The sequence below is a fragment of the Triturus cristatus genome, chromosome 4_1 (genome assembly GCF_964204655.1).
Source record: "Triturus cristatus chromosome 4_1, aTriCri1.1, whole genome shotgun sequence".
NCBI lineage: Eukaryota > Metazoa > Chordata > Amphibia > Caudata > Salamandridae > Triturus > Triturus cristatus.
This window is the reverse complement of record NC_140585.1, coordinates 852,295,709-852,314,993: the sequence shown is the minus strand read 5'-3', so window position 1 is coordinate 852,314,993 and position 19,285 is coordinate 852,295,709. Positions and strand designations below refer to the sequence as shown.

The 19,285-nt window shown below is 46.3% G+C and overlaps 1 protein-coding gene across 3 annotated transcripts in view; it reads right to left on the bottom strand.

Annotated features, from left to right (window-relative positions):
* Positions 1–19,285, bottom strand: part of SFMBT2 (Scm like with four mbt domains 2) — an 819,725-nt gene that overhangs the window by 51,885 nt on the left and 748,555 nt on the right. For all 3 annotated transcript variants that reach the window (XM_085653540.1, XM_085653542.1, XM_085653541.1), the window contains one exon: positions 12,382–12,551. In XM_085653540.1, coding sequence (XP_085509666.1) covers positions 12,382–12,551 — 170 coding nt within the window. The remainder of the gene's footprint in view (positions 1–12,381; positions 12,552–19,285) is intronic.

The window sequence follows — 19,285 nt, the reverse complement described above, 5'->3', positions numbered from 1 at the left end:
CCTATCTTGGACCCCAACGGTTCTATGTGCATGTTACAAGTACATGTATGTTCCCTCCAGTTCCAGTTATGAAGACGCAAGTACATGTGCGTCCACCGTCAACATGTCCTCTTTCAGATCCGCCATGAATGGGCTGGATATTCGATTCCTAAGTACGAAAGGCCACCGACTTTATATGGCTTAGTTACTCCATTTTTGCAGTTCAGGCGAGTAGGCCCTGATTCTGCCATCAAGCCTTTCCCTGCTTTCTGCCTCTGAAAGCTCCAGTCTGAGCCTGCATCTGTGACCATGAACTTTGTCTCATTCCCTGCGCGGCTCACGGTGCCTGACATCAGCTTGCTGCCTGCCAAGAACTGTATTTCACCTTCGAAATTATCTGCTCCGCTCCCTGCCCAATGCATTCCTGTCTAGTAGTTTAAGTAAACATTCTTCCAGCTACCGAGCAAAGGCCCGGCTTCTCTGTCTTTATGCAAGTAATTCATAGCCCTATTACCATGGAAGACTTCTGCCCTCGCATCTAGTGTAGACACTTAGACGCTTGTACACGCACTAACAGTCAGTATAGTCAGTATAGAATAAGATTCTACTCTAAGAGACCTCTCTTTTGGATAACAGAGTTCTTTAAACATAGGATGTTAGATATGATTTGGGATTAGGTTGACTTGACACCCCAGACTTCTTGTCTCCACATGTAGAGCTAAATGTCAAGTCCCCTTCACTCCCTAGTCGCACGTCAATCATACGTCATGCTGCTGCGCGCGCATTTCTGCCAAGTATTTCTGCTGACATTGCAAAATTCTTTCATGGAACCACCCTATTGTGACATCATACCTGATGACGTTCTTTAATTACACCCAGTTACGCCCACTTTTGCTACGCATGTATGTTCTATCTCTACTATCAATCGTTACGCCTCTTGCATTTGCTTCACTGTAATGCCTATTGTATAAAAGTAATTACTTATCAATAAAGTATGTACTTCACTTCCTGAGCCTCCGTGGTGATGGAACCTGGAGTCCACGATTTCGAAATCGTCCATTGGAATAAAGCCCATTCCTAACCTCTAATACCACGGATTTTGCCTCTTATTTTACTGAGCTATTTTTATTATTTTTCTGTATCAAATTAAGTCCCGGTAATTAAATTATTTACCACATGGCTCCTGTTAATATGTATACTTAAATAAAATATCTCAATGTTAGCCAATAGAGCCATTCACTACAATGGGTAAAAACGGAATTGGCAGTTTTCCCCTCATCAGGGCTTATAAAACATATTTTATAATGCCCCTGCTTATAGTTACAAGGCATCCTACCCCTGAGGCACCCAGGGTGACCTTAATAGGGGTGACATAGGTAAAAATAAGGTAGTTTGTAACTTTGGAAGTACCTTTAATTCCAAAGTCGAATTTGCATATTATTAAACTTTGAAATCAGCCTGCAAGGCAGGCTTGACTTTTAAAATGGCAGCTGGCAACACAGCAGTACATACTCTAGTAAATCTACTGAGCTTCTAAACCTGCCTGCCCTATTATACACTAGGGACTTAGAGATAGTTTGAATCCCCCTTGCCTTTTATAGACTAGGGACTTACAGGGGTCTGTCATTGCCAATTATAACTATACCAAACAATGTACTTTTAATCAAAGCACAGATGCTGGGTCTGGTTAACAGAACCCAGGACACAATCAGAAAACGAGCACCTAGTCAGAAATGTGGGGCAAAAAGAGGGGGTGGACACTGCAAACAGGTCCTGATTTCTCACATAAATATTAAAAAGTCACCCTTAGTTAGTCCATACTGTCCATAAGGCATGATGCATGGTATTTACAAGTAGGACATGTAAAAACAGATTTGGAGAACAGTAACAAATATTTTAGAAAAGCTACTTTTAGAATGTTACCTTTTCACTGCTTAAAGCATCTAAAACCCATTTGCATGAGTTGCGACACAGGCCTTCTATGTGGGAGGTGTTTTGTTACCTTTAGAGGATGAACATCTGAGTTGTGCTTGGGAATGTAATTAACTTCAAGAGACCTATCCCCTCACAGGAATGTGGTTTTTTAACACATGGGCCTACCTCCTCCTTTGTTCCTCTAGCCAGCTAGACACCAATCACTGTGCGAGAAGAGCTGCCCCTAAAACTGGTTTAGAGTGACCACAGAGAAGGCATTTCTCATTTCCCTGGACACATCTCTGGGGGTGGGAACAGGAACACTGCACATGAGAAGAATGTTTATGGCTTCTTGGTTTTAGGTAGAGAGGGGGACTGTGTGATTATTTGTAGTAGGGCACACAGGAACTGGTACAAAAGTGGGTAGGGTAACCCAGGTGAACTTTTTTTCTATTATTTAAGGAAGGGCCAGAACCCAACCCCATCCAGAGGCTAGTGTCAGCAATAAATGTGGCATCCCACAGCACCCTCTTCAAAACACTACTGGACCTGTGGAAGTCAGAAGACGGACTACACCTGGTGCTTATACCTGTGAGGGGACTTTAAAGGCTGGCACCAGAAAAAAGAAGTAGACTCCAAGGGTCAGGTGGCTGATGTCCTATTAATCTACATGGACAAAAGGGGCTGCTAGATGCAATTTACCTGAAGAGACCAGCTTCCCAGTTCCTGCCGGATCGGTCTTGGACCAGGCTGGTGGCTTCTGCTGAAGTGAGCCCTGACCCCCAAGTGCTATTCCTGAGGTTCTATGACCCTTGAATGTGTCAGTGTGCATTCTTCCTAACATCCTGAAAAACCTAGGAGTTAGAAACTTTTTGATTCCAAAGACCTCAAGAGGACCGGGACAAACCTGCCAAGTCAATCCGACAAAGGTATTTTGCTCTTGGCCCAAAGAGTCAGTTTATTCCACTCAAATCTTTTCCTCAGCAGCAAATCTGTTTCAGCAGGATGTCGCGGGTATGGAATCTGGCCTTATTGAGACATTTTTCGCTATGGGTTGCAGCCATTCTCCACTGATGGAATCTGAGCTCCAAAAAAAGTGAATCGTTCTGAATGCAGAAATCTCCATCGGGTGAAGGAGCCAGGAGTATCTGGCCTGTAAATGACTCTTCTTGTGCGCAAACTTTGACTTTCTCTCACTCAGATATTTCCCACCAAAAGTCATCGTTTTTACTGGGACCTCGTAAAATGGCTGTCCTACCTAATGGATACCTTTTCGGCCACAGCCTGCTGTCTTGCCCCGCTAAGGATATATAAATAAGCCTAGACATATTATGCTCACAAGAACATGACTTTAAGAGAGGGCACTATTTAGCCCATGGCACACAGTCCTCTGGTCTGCCAGGGGAGCAGAGATGATGGCCTATGCAGTGATTCTATGCTGTGAAGGGACTATGGAGACTTCCTTCATAGTATTCCAAGTTTGCTGCGCATGCAAAATTTTTGAAGCACCTGGTCAGCAAAGTGTTTTACTGAGAGAATAAAGCTCACAAAGCAGCAGATTGTTTTTTCTCAACAAAAAGTAAATTACCCTGAATGTAGGGAGACTTTTCCCTGCATGTGTGAACAATGTGAAATTTTCCTGGCCCTTTCCTGTCTTGCCTCACATAGTGGGAAAGAGCAGGGAAAATGAGTGAAAGCTCAGCTCTCAAAAGGGCAGGATGACCATCACCATATTCCAGTGGTCTTGTGGCAGATGGGTTGCTGTTTCAGGGTTACCATCTGAGGAGGAAGCAAAGCTTCTCTGACAGTAACCCAGTGGTTCTTTTGATTCCATACTCAATATGGAACTGCTGGTTTGATGAGGAGAGAGGATTATCAGTTTGCAGCATTCCTCCTGCTACCCCAACCCTTAATAAGGCCTAGAGTCTCACAATGGTCACGACTTGCTTAAAACAATTGCACAGTGAGAAAAAAATAATAAGCAACTCTTTCACATTCGGAAACAAGCACCACCCTAGCAGCAAAACCATCAGACAGTTTCAATATTAGCTGACTTCCTGAGCAAACCACAATAGAAGTACAATACACATAGAGGTTTTTTGCTACGTTTTAGGGACTGGTTTTCAACATTTTAATACTTTTTTATTGTATGATGTCGAAAGGCAATTTAGGCAAGATTTGTTGAAGTTTGGTAAAATTAAAACATTTGTGTTTTAAGATTTTGTTTGGATAATGTTATGCCTTTGGGATGATTTATGTTCAATTAGACTGATGCTTCTGATGTTTTTAAAGGACATTGATAGCAGGCATGATGTAATGTGGGGTGCATGGTTGAAAAAGACCGGAATAGCTGAATACATTCTTGCTTTTTAAGTGAACAGAAGTATCTTCAGCTCAAGGATGGAGAAATGCTTGTTTCCATTACATATTAATGACATTTTGTTGCCCCCTTTTCTTAACTGTAGTTTCTCTCTGGCACCCTCTGCTGATAAAGACTGGGATGGGGGACACTTAGTCTTGAATTGAATATAACTGATCGTGTTTCCTGCCCTCATCATGCATTGATCACTCCTAACTTTTATGTGGTAAGTGAAAGTTGGTCAAGGTAAATTGAAAATTGAGTTTAATGTCCTAGTGATTTCTAGACTAGACTATAGCAACACAATTCTAGCTGGTGCCCCTCAACCTCATCTTGTCCGGCCAAAGCAGTACTTCATTCAGCTGCCAGATTAGTGGCATCCTCGAAAAAGATATGACCAAATATGTACATTCTTACGCGATCTGCACTAGCTACTGTTGAATGCAAGAATAAGTGTCAAACTCTACTGCCTTGCCTACAGCACAACACATAACTGCCCCTACTACTCAGCCTTAATTTTACCCATATCGGGATGACAAAGGAATCTACAGAGCGGGAGAAACTTAAAGACTGAATATCTCAATTTTAAATTGTCCTTTCAACAGAACAGATGCTTCTCAGGGGTAGCAATTTCAGCTTAGAGCTTACTACCAACAAAATCAACTCAACCCACTCTACTGATAGTCGTGAAACACATGCATAAAAGCTTATTCCACATTTTCATTGACTAAGTGAATTACTCTCATCCGCCCTGATAATCCTCTTCCTTCCTTCTACTGAACAGCCACTAAACAAAAAATGGTCTAAGCTGTCCCATGAAAACTACAGTTGTGCTAAGTTCCGCCTATCATAGCGAGTGTCATAAGTATTTCAGGTGCTGTGAGCTGTTTAGCGCCATCTCAGGAGTTCGCCCATGAAGAAGTGCGTACAGCGCACGAAACGCGTCGGCAATTGGACTTGTTTGAAATTTGAATGCCGTTTTTAAGAAGAGGTGCTGCAGCTTTCACAATAAATGCTAAGACCATTCTTACCTGCTGTGCGGCTCTTTCCATTAGGACAACCAAGGGGCAACCTTTGTTTTGACTGATATTTTGCGGCCAGTCCAGCCGCGGAAGGAGCCCGCCGTGTTTACACGGTCCTGGCTGGCGCCAGTTTACGCCAGCTTTTGGGTGCTGGTGAGAGCAGAGTGGAAGTCGAATGGTGCAGCCACTCAGAAGAGAAGCGTGCATTAACCCACTGTGGATAATTTACTGTTTAATACGATGGCACATAAGCAATTCACTTGAATTTGAGACCGCAGCACTCGGATGACCAGAAGACAGCGCGGCTGTGCCCGCCTATCAAAGCGAGTGTCATAAGCATTTCAGGTGCTGTGAGCTGTTAAGCGCCATCTCAGGAGTCCGCCCATGAAGAAGTGCGTACAGCGCACGAAACGCGTCGGCAATTGGACTTGTTTGAAATTTGAATGCCGTTTTTAAGAAGAGGTGCTGTAGCTTTCACAATAAATGCTAAGACCATTCTTACCTGCTGTGCGGCTCTTTCCATTAGGACAACCAAGGGGCAACCTTTGTTTTGACTGATATTTTGCGGCCAGTCCAGCCGCGGAAGGAGCCCCGCCGTGTTTACATGGTCCTGACTGGCGCCAATCTACGCCAGCTTTTGGGTGCTGGTGAGAGCAGAGTGGAAGTCGAATGGTGCAGCCACTCAGAAGAGAAGCGTGCATTAACCCACTGTGGATATTTTACTGTTTAATACAATGGCACATAAGCAATTCACTTGAATTTGAGACCGCAGCACTCGGATGACCAGAAGACAGCGCGGCTGTCCCCGCCTATCAAAGCGAGTGTCATAAGTACTTCAGGTGCTGTGAGCTGTTTAGCGCCATCTCAGGAGTCCGCCCATGAAGAAGTGCGTACAGCGCACAAAACGCGTCGGCAATTGGACTTGTTTGAAATTTGAATGCCGTTTTTAAGAAGAGGTGCTGCAGCTTTCACAATAAATGCTAAGACCATTCTTACCTGCTGTGCGGCTCTTTCCATTAGGACAACCAAAGGGGTAACCTTTGTTTTAACTGAAATTTTGCGGCCAGTCCAGCCGCGGAAGGAGCCCCGCCGTGTTTACACGGTCCTGGCTGGCGCCAATCTACGCCAGCTTTTGGGTGCTGGTGAGAGCAGAGTGGAAGTCGAATGGTGCAGCCACTCAGAAGAGAAGCGTGCATTAACCCACTGTGGATATTTTACTGTTTAATACAATGGCACATAAGCGATTCACTTGAATTTGAGACCGCAGCACTCGGATGACCAGAAGACAGCGCGGCTGTCCCCGCCTATCAAAGCGAGTGTCATAAGTATTTCAGGTGCTGTGAGCTGTTTAGCGCCATCTCAGGAGTCCGCCCATGAAGAAGTGCGTACAGCGCACGAAACGCGTCGGCAATTGGACTTGTTTGAAATTTGAATGCCGTTTTTAAGAGGTGCTGCAGCTTTCACAATAAATGCTAAGACCATTCTTACCTGCTGTGCGGCTCTTTCCATTAGGACAACCAAGGGGCAACCTTTGTTTTGACTGATATTTTGCGGCCAGTCCAGCCGCGGAAGGAGCCCGCCGTGTTTACACGGTCCTGGCTGGCGCCAGTTTACGCCAGCTTTTGGGTGCTGGTGAGAGCAGAGTGGAAGTCGAATGGTGCAGCCACTCAGAAGAGAAGCGTGCATTAACCCACTGTGGATATTTTACTGTTTAATACAATGGCACATAAGCAATTCACTTGAATTTGAGACCGCAGCACTCGGATGACCAGAAGACAGCGCGGCTGTCCCCGCCTATCAAAGCGAGTGTCATAAGTATTTCAGGTGCTGTGAGCTGTTTAGCGCCATCTCAGGAGTCCGCCCATGAAGAAGTGCGTACAGCGCACGAAACGCGTCGGCAATTGGACTTGTTTGAAATTTGAATGCCGTTTTTAAGAAGAGGTGCTGCAGCTTTCACAATAAATGCTAAGACCATTCTTACCTGCTGTGCGGCTCTTTCCATTAGGACAACCAAGGGGCAACCTTTGTTTTGACTGATATTTTGCGGCCAGTCCAGCCACGGAAGGAGCCCGCCGTGTTTACACGGTCCTGGCTGGCGCCAGTTTACGCCAGCTTTTGGGTGCTGGTGAGAGCAGAGTGGAAGTCGAATGGTGCAGCCACTCAGAAGAGAAGCGTGCATTAACCCACTGTGGATATTTTACTGTTTAATACGATGGCACATAAGCAATTCACTTGAATTTGAGACCGCAGCACTCGGATGACCAGAAGACAGCGCGGCTGTCCCCGCCTATCAAAGCGAGTGTCATAAGTACTTCAGGTGCTGTGAGCTGTTTAGCGCCATCTCAGGAGTCCGCCCATGAAGAAGTGCGTACAGCGCATGAAACGCGTCGGCAATTGGACTTGTTTGAAATTTGAATGCCGTTTTTAAGAAGAGGTGCTGCAGCTTTCACAATAAATGCTAAGACCATTCTTACCTGCTGTGCGGCTCTTTCCATTAGGACAACCAAGGGGCAACCTTTCTTTTAACTGATATTTTGCGGCCAGTCCAGCCGCGGAAGGAGCCCCGCCGTGTTTACACGGTCCTGGCTGGCGCCAATCTACGCCAGCTTTTGGGTGCTGGTGAGAGCAGAGTGGAAGTCGAATGGTGCAGCCACTCAGAAGAGAAGCGTGCATTAACCCACTGTGGATATTTTACTGTTTAATACGATGGCACATAAGCAATTCACTTGAATTTGAGACCGCAGCACTCGGATAACTAGAAGACAGCGCGGCTGTCCCCACCTATCAAATGGAATGTCATAAGTATTTCAGGTGCTGTGAGCTGTTTAGCGCCATCTCAGGAGTCCGCCCATGAAGAAGTGCGTACAGCGCACGAAACGCTTCGGCAATTGGACTTGTTTGAAATTTGAATGCCGTTTTTAAGAAGAGGTGCTGCAGCTTTCACAATAAATGCTAAGACCATTCTTACCTGCTGTGCGGCTCTTTCCATTAGGACAACCAAGGGGCAACCTTTGTTTTGACTGATATATATATATATATATATATATATATATATATATATAATATTTTGTATAGGGACTCCGATGATAAAATAGGTGGGGGAGGGCCCTCTAAGGGTAGACCCCTAGGGGTTTATAGCGACGCACGGGGACTTGAGTTGGCGAAATACCTAGCCACCTTGATACCGAAATACCTAGCCACCTTTTTGATATAGTTGATTATCTAAACAGTGATAAGCATTCACTACCTACTTTTAAGGGGTCATGGTTGGCATTCAACCATTGACTATATCTTTATAACTTGGAATTTTGTGGAGTGCTTTTTTAAAGGGGAGATTGTGCAGACAGTATGGGAGGTATCATAATATACTTTCCATCTCTGAGGTTCTTCCCGTAAAGAGGGTTAAACCGACCAGTGCTATTTTGCCAACTCAGCACTTCAGAGATGGACTTAGATTAATCTGGTGCCTTAAAGATCCAGTACTTATCCCATTTTAAGTCAGTCAGGGGCTCTGGTTCTGAACTGTTTATCAGCAGCATGTGGAAGTGATATGTTAGGCCATTTTTATACATTAGTCCAGACCATCAAACTTTTTCTTTTAAAATCAGTACGGAAAGATAACATGGATCTCCGTTGGTTTGATGAACATTTCTCAGGAGCCAATCGGCACTTAGGGTTAGTCTTATCTGCTTCCCCGAGAGCACCGTCAGAAGTACAGCTTGCCCGCCGCATATACAAACGAGCCATTAAAGACAGGATGGAGGCCATGCATAAGCAGGATTGGGAAATATTGGAGTAAGCTGCAGTTGGTGGCAGAAGTAAACTCTATGGGAGTCTGTTAACCGAATTATATTGAGATCAAACCCTGATAATTCCCTGCTACAATGCAACATCTTGGGCTCTGACTGGGTGGATTGACCATTTCTCAGCTACTTACCACCTAGCTGAAGTAGAGGAGGCATCAGACTTCTTATGTTGCAGACCAAGCAATCCCCCCCAAATATATATATTTGTTAGAAATTGAATCTGCGATTAAGGAGAGAATGCGCAATAAGGCAGCAGGCCCAGATGGGACCCCTATTGACTGAATAAAGAGCAATTTTGACCTCTGGGCCCCCTGACTACTAATGTTTTTAATAGCTCTCTAAACATGCATATCCCTGAATCATGGAAACTGGCCACAATCATACCCATCTTTAAAAAGGGTGCCAGGATGTCCCAAAAGTGCTAAGAACCCATCTCCTTACTAGACATTACAGTTAAAATTATTGGTAGAGTCATTTACAATTGTTTGGCTGATTGGGTTCAGGAGGAGCATATCCTGTCTACGCTCTAATTTGGGTTTCGACCAGGGTTGGGAACGATCAAACATTTTCTAAACTTATGTTTAATGACTAATAAGTACACCTTAGCCAAACGCTGTTCTCTTTATTTGGCCTTTATGGACCTCTCAACAGTGTTTGACTCTGTCAATAGAACTAAATTGTGGTTAAAACCTCTGGACATAGGGGTAGAAGTGTATTTGGTGAACTTTCTGTTTTATCTGCACTAGACTTATTTTTCCATGTACACCTTAACCAAAATGGCCTCGGTTTTCAGCCTCAAGTGCGGAGTGTGCCAGGGCTGCATTTTGGCTGCTATCTTGTTCATCCTATACATTAATGACCTTGGCCCTTACCTGACTTCTGTTCAGATACCCATTGAGTGGCAGACACTCAGGTGCCCACACATTTATATGCGGATGATGCGGTCCTGTTGACTCGCACCCCTACGGCCTTGCGTGTGTTGGTGGATCGCTTTGTCCAGTTCATGGACAGTTTAGATCTAGTTACCAGTGTTGATAAATTCCACATTATGGCTTGTGAACCGGGAACAATCGAAACCCACAGGTTACCTGTAAAGGGGCAGTTCCTATCTAGTGTGAAGGATTGTACTTACCTGGGTGTTACTTCAAGCTCATCAAGCCCTTGGCAGCCACAATTGGCCAGTTCTAGTCTTAAACTTAGTAGGTCAGCAGGAGCCATTTTGAATTTCTTCAGGAGAAAGGGTAGGGGACGAGTCTACCTCTATTAAAAATCTATAACGTTCAGTGTCTCCCTGCAGCTACGTATGGGGCAGGGATTTGGGGCTCTTGTAGGAGCTCTTCCCTTCAGTGTGAGGAAATAGTATATGTAGGAGGTATTTACAGCTCCCCCCTCAGCCTCTAGTTATATCCTACACACACAGATTAAGCAACGGTTTATCCAGGATAGTGTCCAAATGACACCTCTACTTTTTTGGGTGAGTATGTGGACAAATCCCCAAGCCACATTCCATAGAGAAATCATTCAGATTGTCTCCATCTGGATAATTGGGGCTCTATACCATGGTTGAAATACATCGACACAACCTTTCAAGTGCTGGGGTTGTCTCTGCTGTTCTGGTCTCTGATTAGGTTACAGAAAGGAGACAAATCTAGGATAAAAAGTCTCTTTTTAGAACGTTGTGCTGAGGTAAGAATGCAGAAGGAGCTGGCCAAGAGCTCTCTCTTGACTTACTATCATATCCTTGCCACTCTGGTCCGTTCTTTATCTTACTCTTGTACTAACGCAATGGGAAAGGTCCCTTCTCTTACGTGAAAGATTAGGCTGGTATGGCGGCATATGAGTTTTAGAATGCCAACTGACGCCTTGGGAGGCCCCACCAGGGCTTGTCCCTGTGATGGGCTTTCCTCACAATCACTAACACATGACATCCTTTTTTGTAATTATTTTAGTTATGTCCGAGACCAGCAGCGGTCCGTGGAGGTAAGTAAACAATTAAATAAATAAAACGAATTACTTAGCGCGCGCTGCACCGCATTTTGTGAAGCAGGGCGCGCTACGAAATTAGTTTTATTTATTTAATTGTTTACTTACCTCCAATTATCCATGTTCCGGGGTTTAGTACCCCCCACCCCGCCTTTCCGCCCCACGGAACTCCCTCCACGGAGCGCTGCTGCCCGAGACTCTTTTTGAAACCGCTGTTAAAATCCTTGGAGTAACAAAGCTGTGAATAGGCCTTGAACAAATGGCAATCATTAGATACTTCAATTATCTGTGCCAGGGGGTGTGCTTTCCTTAAAGCAGCTGGTTTAGCTAAGAAAACTATGGACGAAAAGTACTGCCTGTTTCAAAATGTTTTATTCTGATTTTAGATATTTACTGTACTTGATTAGTTCCTAATTTATAGATGCACCATGCACTTTAAATGTGGATATGAGAATTGTTTTAAAGGTATTATGTGCGATAGTTTTATTTTGTTGAGCATTAGCTATTCTGCTTATGGTTATTGGGTAATTTATCTTATAAATTATGTTGAGGTTGGCGGAGTAATTTGTTTAATAACCATTTAATTTCTCTGTATTATTTCTGTATTTTATGGCCAGATACAGCCGAATAAAGAATGAATGAATGTAAATAATAATTGAGTGCAAAAAATGTATATGCAGTTTTATGTAAATCAATTCCCAAAACAGCTGTAGTTCATAATGTATGACAACAGGCAGAAAGATATCCGTATGAGTGTAATGAACTAAACGTGTGAAAAATAAACATGCTGCCTTTCACACTGCCTAGTAGCTCAGGTAGAAGGCATTACAAATGTAATAATCACAGTTCAGCAGTTACATCATTTTTGTAATACAGGTGACTAGTGACAACTAGACAGCAATACAATTAGAGACACGGTTTGACGCAAGGACTGCAGGCTCACATCTTTTGTAAAATAATCAAATGTACACATAACTTACACCTACTGTGGGGGTGTCCAGAGATCTCAATGTGAATAGGGAGACTGTGCTGCTATGTCCTAGGTCTCAAAAGACAGCAAACAAAAGAAGCCTTTATTTTACAATGTATTTTTTTCATATCAATCTTGTTTTCAGAGCGCTGTTAAGTCTTGTAACCACATCGAAAAACTTCCTGTAAACGTTCTACGTCTGTCACTTCCTCAGCCATCACTGTTTTATTTCCGCAACGTTTCAATTAGTTGAACACACTTCTTCAACCCAGGCTGTCAAAACACGCCCCTTTAACTTCCTGAACAACTATTGATGGTTTGTTAATGCCCACCCAAGACTAAACATACCTCTGCTGACTCAACAGGAGCGAACTCTATGGTCGACGATCTTCTCTTTTTCTGCACAAATATGGATTTTCTCTTTTTCCGTCGTCTTCCTGGTTTGATCAGACCACTTTCGCCATTGCCATCTCCAGTCGTTGGCTTGATTATTTTTTTCCTTTTTCCATAATAATAAGCTACATCAAAGAGTGAATAGCATTAAGTTACACGTTATAACCGAGATATTTCACATAGCACCTTCTAATTTTCTTCAATTGGGATAATAAATTAATCAATGTAGTAATTGGAAAGTAAATTACACATTTTACAGGGCAATGGTCGGAAGTTCCAGACCTAGCAGAAAACAAGCATTGGCAAAGCCCGTAAGGTCCCCCGCAGAGCTATTAGCTTTGCCCAGGCTTTTGGGCGTGCAGGCAGACATCTTGCAATGGTTCTTCCTACACTTTATTATTAGTCTACAATTTCAAGATGGCTAAAGTGTTGGAGGTCGTACATCAGTCTCCAAAGTTCGGTAAACCAACTATAAAGTATGGGAAAAAACATTCAAAGATAGCTACCCTCGTTTGCACACAAACAGATTGCCATCTTTGAACGTTTCTGCCATTTTTTATCATTGCTTTTCCATTAGAAAATGATACATGTTTTTAGAAGCAATGTGCATCTTTGAATGCAAAAGCAATATTAAAATATGCTACAATCGGACAAAGATTGCCAGCCAAGCTTGTGCACATGCAGAAGCTGAACTTTCAAAACACTGGCCAACTTTGTACAGTTAACTAATAATGTACTATGAAAAAAGCATTCTAAGATGGCTGCTCATACAAGCAGTGCACGTGCAAGTGCCATGAGTGGCCTGGTAGCTGTGTGTGAGGAGCTCCAAGCCCTCACAAAAGCAAAAAAAACCAAATTTGAAATAAATACATTTTACTTAAAATTTTAAAGAATAAGATTGTATGTTATGTTATGTTGTGTCGTTGTAGAGTGTGCTAATCAGCCACGAGGGTATCCAGGAGCTTGAGCAGGTGTGTAGGCATCTGGTCACAGCAGAATTATTGTAAGAGAACGAGTCGCTTCCTGCTCTGCTTTTGTGAGTACAGGGGTTGTGTGCAAGTGAGAGTAAGGCTGAGCATAGGTTTCTCGATCAATCAGGGAATTGTCAAGCGTGCTACTTACCCGTGAGGGTCTCAAGGCGCGGGGGGGGGGGGTAAGCAGCTCTAGTCAGTCGAAGACTCAGGTCTTGAGGGGCTTCCTGAAGATGTGCAGAGAGGGGGCACGTCTGATGTCGATCGGGAGCCCGTTCCAGGTTTTGGCTGCGATGTAGGAGAAGGCTCTTCCACCCGTTCTGGCTCTGCGGATGCGCAGGGTTTCAGCAAGGGTGACGTGGGTGGATTGGAGGTTTCTCTTGGGTACATGGAAGGAGATTCTCTCATTAAAATATTGGGGTCGGGTGTTGTGGTAGGCGTGGTCGAGTGTCTTGAAGGTTATTCTCTTCTCGACGGGGAGCCAGTGGAGGTCTTGCAGGTGTTGGGTGATGTGTTCTTGTCGAGGGATGCCGTGACGAGTCCTGTTGTAGTGTTCTGCATGGTCTGGAGTTGGCAGAGCAGAGACTTGTTGATTCTGGCGTAGAGGGCATTTCCGTAGTCCAGTCTGCTGGTTATGAGTGCATGGGTGACAGTCTTTCTTGTTTCGGGGGGGATCCATTTGAAGGTCTTGCGGAGGATGCGGAGGGTGTTGAAGCAGGTGGAGGCGACAGTGTTGACCTGTCGGGTCATGGAGAGGGAGGAGTCGAGTACGATGCTGAGGTTCCAGGCGTGGTCTGTGGGGGTGGGTGGGCCACCGAGGGTGGTTGGCCACCAGGTTTTGTCCCATGCGGTGGGGGAGGGTCTGAGGACGAGGACCTCTGTCTTCTCCGAGTTCAGCTTCAGGCAGCTGCTGCTCATCCAGGATGCAACGTCCTTCATTCCTTCCTGGATGCTGAGTCTGGTGGTGACAGGATCCTTGGTCAGGGTGCAGGTTTGGGGGCGGTGGGTTTGTCGATGTGGAAGTGGACGCAGTGGTGGTCTGTCCAGAAGGGTTGCATGGTGTGGCTGAAGTGGATGTTGTTCCCTCCTGCAAAGATGGGGTTGAGGGTGTGTCCTGCCTTGTGGGTGGGGGAGGTGACAAGCTGTTTGAGTCCAAGGTTGACAAGGTTGTCCAGGAAGGTGAAGGAGTTAGGGTCGTTGAGGTTGCCGAGGTGGAAGTTGAGGTCTCCGATGAGTATGTGGTCCATGGAGGCAATGGCATGGGGTGCGACAAGGTCGGCAATGGTAGTGGTGGTTCTGGGGCTGGTCTGTATCTGGAAATGGAGGTGTTCGGTGGGGGATGGGGGAGTCGCTCGTGCTGGAGGTGGTGAGTTGGAGGGAGCGCTCGTGTGCGATGGCAAGTCCTCCTACCGGGCGGTTGGGGCAGTCCTGCCTCTGGATCTTGTATCCGTCAGGGAGGGCTGTGGCAATGTCGGGGGCAGAGGTGGAATTGGTCCAGGTTTCCGTGAGGAAGGCGACATCAGGCGAGATGGTGTTGAGGAGGTCTCTGATCTGTACGTTATGTCTGTGCAGGGAGTGCACGTTAAGAAGGCTGCACCTCAGGGCATCGGGGTGTTGGCGTTCGGTGTGGGGGCAATGGCCATGGGGGTGCAGAGGGAGGTGAAGTTTCAGCGGCAGTGTCGGCAGGAGAACTGGCCGTGGGTGGATTTTGGTGTAGCCAGATGGCAGTTGTTGTTCCTTCCAGAGTTGAGAGTGAGGAGGGTGGCTGAGTCGTAGCAGTGGGTAGTCAGAGATCCAGGGTTTCTGGTGCTGTTCGCGGATGGATGCAGACGGGCTTGCCTTTGGCATACCAGCAGCAAACAAGCGGCGCCCCCAGCCATTAAATAGGGAAGGGGGAGGGAAGCACAGCTGGGAGGCGGGAGTGGGAACGACAGGGGCTGCGGGGGTGCAGTGGTGGGAAAAGCGTGGCAAGAAACAGGAAAGGAGGAGTAAACAAGGGCACAGGCATAAAAATCATATGTAAAGGGCAGAAAACAGAGTCACAGACAAACATGCACAAACATCACAGTGATTAATCAAGTGTTATCATAGTGGCACTTTTACGGGGAAAATTTTGGTTTTATTATTTAAAGAGCTTAAAGTCATTTTTGCAATCTTTTTCATATACGCTGTACTACATGAAAGACTGAGAGCTAAAGACTGTTTAGACACAATGTGGCAATGTAGTAGCATATATGTGACTCCACACCACCCCTGCAATGATGACCTTCCTTAGCAATTAAAGCTCAGCTTTCCTATTAAAAATGTTAGCCGGGAGGTGTGGCCGGGCTAGATGGCCGAACAAACGTAGCCCGTCTCGGCTCCCGGTCCGCGCGTTGTCTCGGTGAGGATAGAAGCGGCTGCGACAGCATAGAAACACCGCAAATGAAGCCTACAGGCGTTTGAAGGTGTGAGGCATCGGCAACGATCACCTGTACACATTGATCTCCGCGAGAACTGCCGTATTGGATTTTGCCGCCTTGGAAGGGGAAGGCAATTTGTAAAAATGGTGGTGCGAATCTTGCGGCGACGGGAACCCTTCCCGACTTTATATCGGAGGTGAGGTCGCAGCAACCCTCATGCGAGGAGCGGAATACTGTTCACGGTTCTGGATCGCCCAGGGACACCAGCGACGGCAAAATTAGTTTCCTAACCCGGCGGAAATTCATCTTTCCTGTGTGTGCCTGACTTCAAAATGGCGGCCGCGCTCTGCTAAATGGAGGCGCTTTTTCGTGCTCGCAGCTTCCTGCTCAGCACCGCCTGTCGTCTCCACATCAGAGGGCTCCTTAAGCGCTGCAATTAGAGCCTCCACTACACTAGACATCGCGGGGCTGGCGCATATTTGCAAGCGCGCTGAAGGCTTGAGGGACAGCTGCTCGCCACTGCTGGATAACGCCAGGCTTGCACATCTCCCCCTAATTGTAGAAACCACCAGCGCCAGTTAACCATTGCCTACGATCCACGCACTGGCAACCCTCCTCGTCGCAGTCCGGCATTTTGCTGTACCCGCTGCAGTACCTCCTTTCTGGCTCCTTCTGGCTGCGGGAGCAATGCCTCAGGGCTCTTTTCCCTACTAAGGGTATTGCCACTCACCTGAGTGCCACGCTTTCACGTAGCAACAGTGGCCTCCCCTGTGTGCCGGGAAACTGAATAGCTGAGTCCCTGAGCAGAATCCTCTGTAGGCTCCAGGGTACGGACCCTTACGGCACTGAGATCAACAATTCAGGCATCACCTCATGACGCTTCCCGGCTGGAACCTTGCATACTACATTCTGTAAATGCCTGCACGCCTCTGAAAGTTTCAGCCATATGCCGCCTAAGAAGACAGTGAGCAAGACACCAAATAAGGTCTCAGATTTCTTTTCGACCGCGGAAAAACGATCTACGTTACGGGGAGACGCAAGCTCTGCAGCGATGACCCTCACGAAGGCGGAACTCTTAGCCATGTTCAAGGACTTCAAATCTGAACTATGCAGTGACATCAGCCAAGACATCAAATCCTCCATGGACCAACTGCGATCAGACTTGACAGAGCGTTTGTCCTCCTTGCAACAAGATGTGGACTCCGTAGGCACTAGAGTCCTTGACCTCGAGGCACACCACCAGGAACAGGAGCAACTCTCTACTGAGCTTCGGGACGATGTGCGATTACTTAAGGATTTGCTCCTTCAGTCGCAACGCAAGGCGGAGGACCTCGAGAACAGAGCACGAAGGGAGAACATACGACTCAGGGACTTGGAGGAGGGCGCGGAGGGGCGTGACCTGGAAGCCTTCAGGGTGGGTCTTTTTTTGAAAATTCTGGCACCACAGACTCTTAAAATAAAATTGGACCGAGTTCATCGAGTGGGGGTCTACAACACGGAGAGAAGAAACGGCCACGCAACATCCTGGCCAAATTCCACTCCTATAAAGTCAAAGAGGCGATCCTTCAGGCAGCCAGGGTGAAAGACTGCGTCGCATTTCAAGGTCATTCCTGCACCATCTATCAGGATGTCGCACCATCTACACTGGCACGGAGACAATTGCTCAGACCCGTAACCACTAAGTTGCGAGATGACAAGATCAGGTACAGATGGACCTATCCATTTGGGCTCAGCTTTGAATTCCAGAACAAACAACGCCACATCACCGACCTACATGAAGGCTTGGATCTCCTGGGCATTCCCTCTGAAGAGGTTGTCCCCTCCCAAGGCAAAACTGGAGAATCTACCCGAGGAGTTCCGCCAACCTCAGCATGGTCTGTTGGGTCGCGCAGGGGTTGGCATTGATCGCTGTTTGGGTGCGCCGTGGGCCGAGCATCACAGCATCCTGCATGCCCAACGTACTGGTCGACGTCGCTGGAAGCCTTTGATGATACACAACAGGGGCTGGCATCTACCAGAGTGCCAGGTATGCTCCACTCCTGAGCCTCGCTGCTGCCCACATTATGGCGGCGTTGGACACTTTCTATGGAGGAGGATTGCGAACGAACATTGCAGACTTTATAAGTTAGACTGATGTTGCTTCCTTTTGGCTATAGCACAGTGGGCTTAACAGTCGAGGATTTTGCTGCTTTTCCAAATAGGCTGTGATCCACGATGTATTATTTGCCATTGTAGATGACTTCTAGATGCATTTCTCTAGACATGTGCTTTCATTCAGGTTGGCCTTTTTGTTTCTGTGTTGTTTCTTTTTTCTTTTTCTCCATGAGCTGCACAAATATGCTTCTGATTGAACTTTCCGCCGGGACGGGCGTGGACGGGGTCCCCGGACCTGCTGTCCCCCATGGTCTCTAGGGAGTCACCTCGGCCCCACAGGGGGACCAAAAGTAATGTTCGGATTGTATATTTGTTTATGTTTGTTCTCATTTTTCTAGGGGTCACAGGGTCGGTCTGGGAGGGTTGTGGTGGCGGCTTTTTAACAATTGCTTTTGGGGAGACCTCTATTTTCTGGGAAGCACAGCCGGCGTGCTCTGGTCTTACACTACCACAGGGGGACAGATTGGGAGCGGTAACAAGTTGGGGCCTTCGGAGCTTGTGGAGAGATGTAGTTTTTTCCCTGTGATATAATGCCGATTACTATCGAAACTTGGAATGTTAAAGGTCTTAATTCCCCCCAAAAACGCCACAAAGTCTGGAAATAAATTTCTGACCACCTCCTCGACATAGTGGCTTTACAAGAGACGCAATTAGCTAGAGCCGAAGACGCATCTCAGACACAAACATTTTCCACTAATTTATAGGTCATTGGCCCACACGAAACACAGGGGGGTGGCTATTATGTTTCGCTCTTCCATACAATTTCAACCTCTGGGGGTTCAGAGTGACATAGATGGTCGCTGGGTTCTGATCAGAGGGCGCTTGAGAGGGAAGGTCTGCACTCTTGCGGCAATATATGCCCCCAACTCAGGTCAGACGGTTTTCCTACACACATTTTTGAGGAAGTTAACAGACTTTGCAGAAGGTCTGCTGATCCTCATGGGCGATTTTAATCTGATATGGCAGAAAGACTTGGACAGCACGTACACACAGCGTTCGGACATGGGCTCCTTTTCTGTGGAGACACAACAGCGCATACATGACTTGGGCCTTCTAGACACCTAGCGCACACTTTTCCCGCAGACCCGAGACTACACGTTCTACTCACACGTCCATCGTACATACTCCCGGATAGATTACATCTTTATTAGTCAGTCTCTACAAGGTGCATTGCGGGACGCCAAGATCTTCCCCCTTTTGGTATCCAGCCATATCTTACTCTCTGTTTGTCTCAATGGGTTTGGGAACGCCCCGACTACCCCCAGGTGGTACTTTCCGCCGTCAATTGTTCGAGACAAGGAATCCTGTACCAAATTAAGAGAAACCATTACT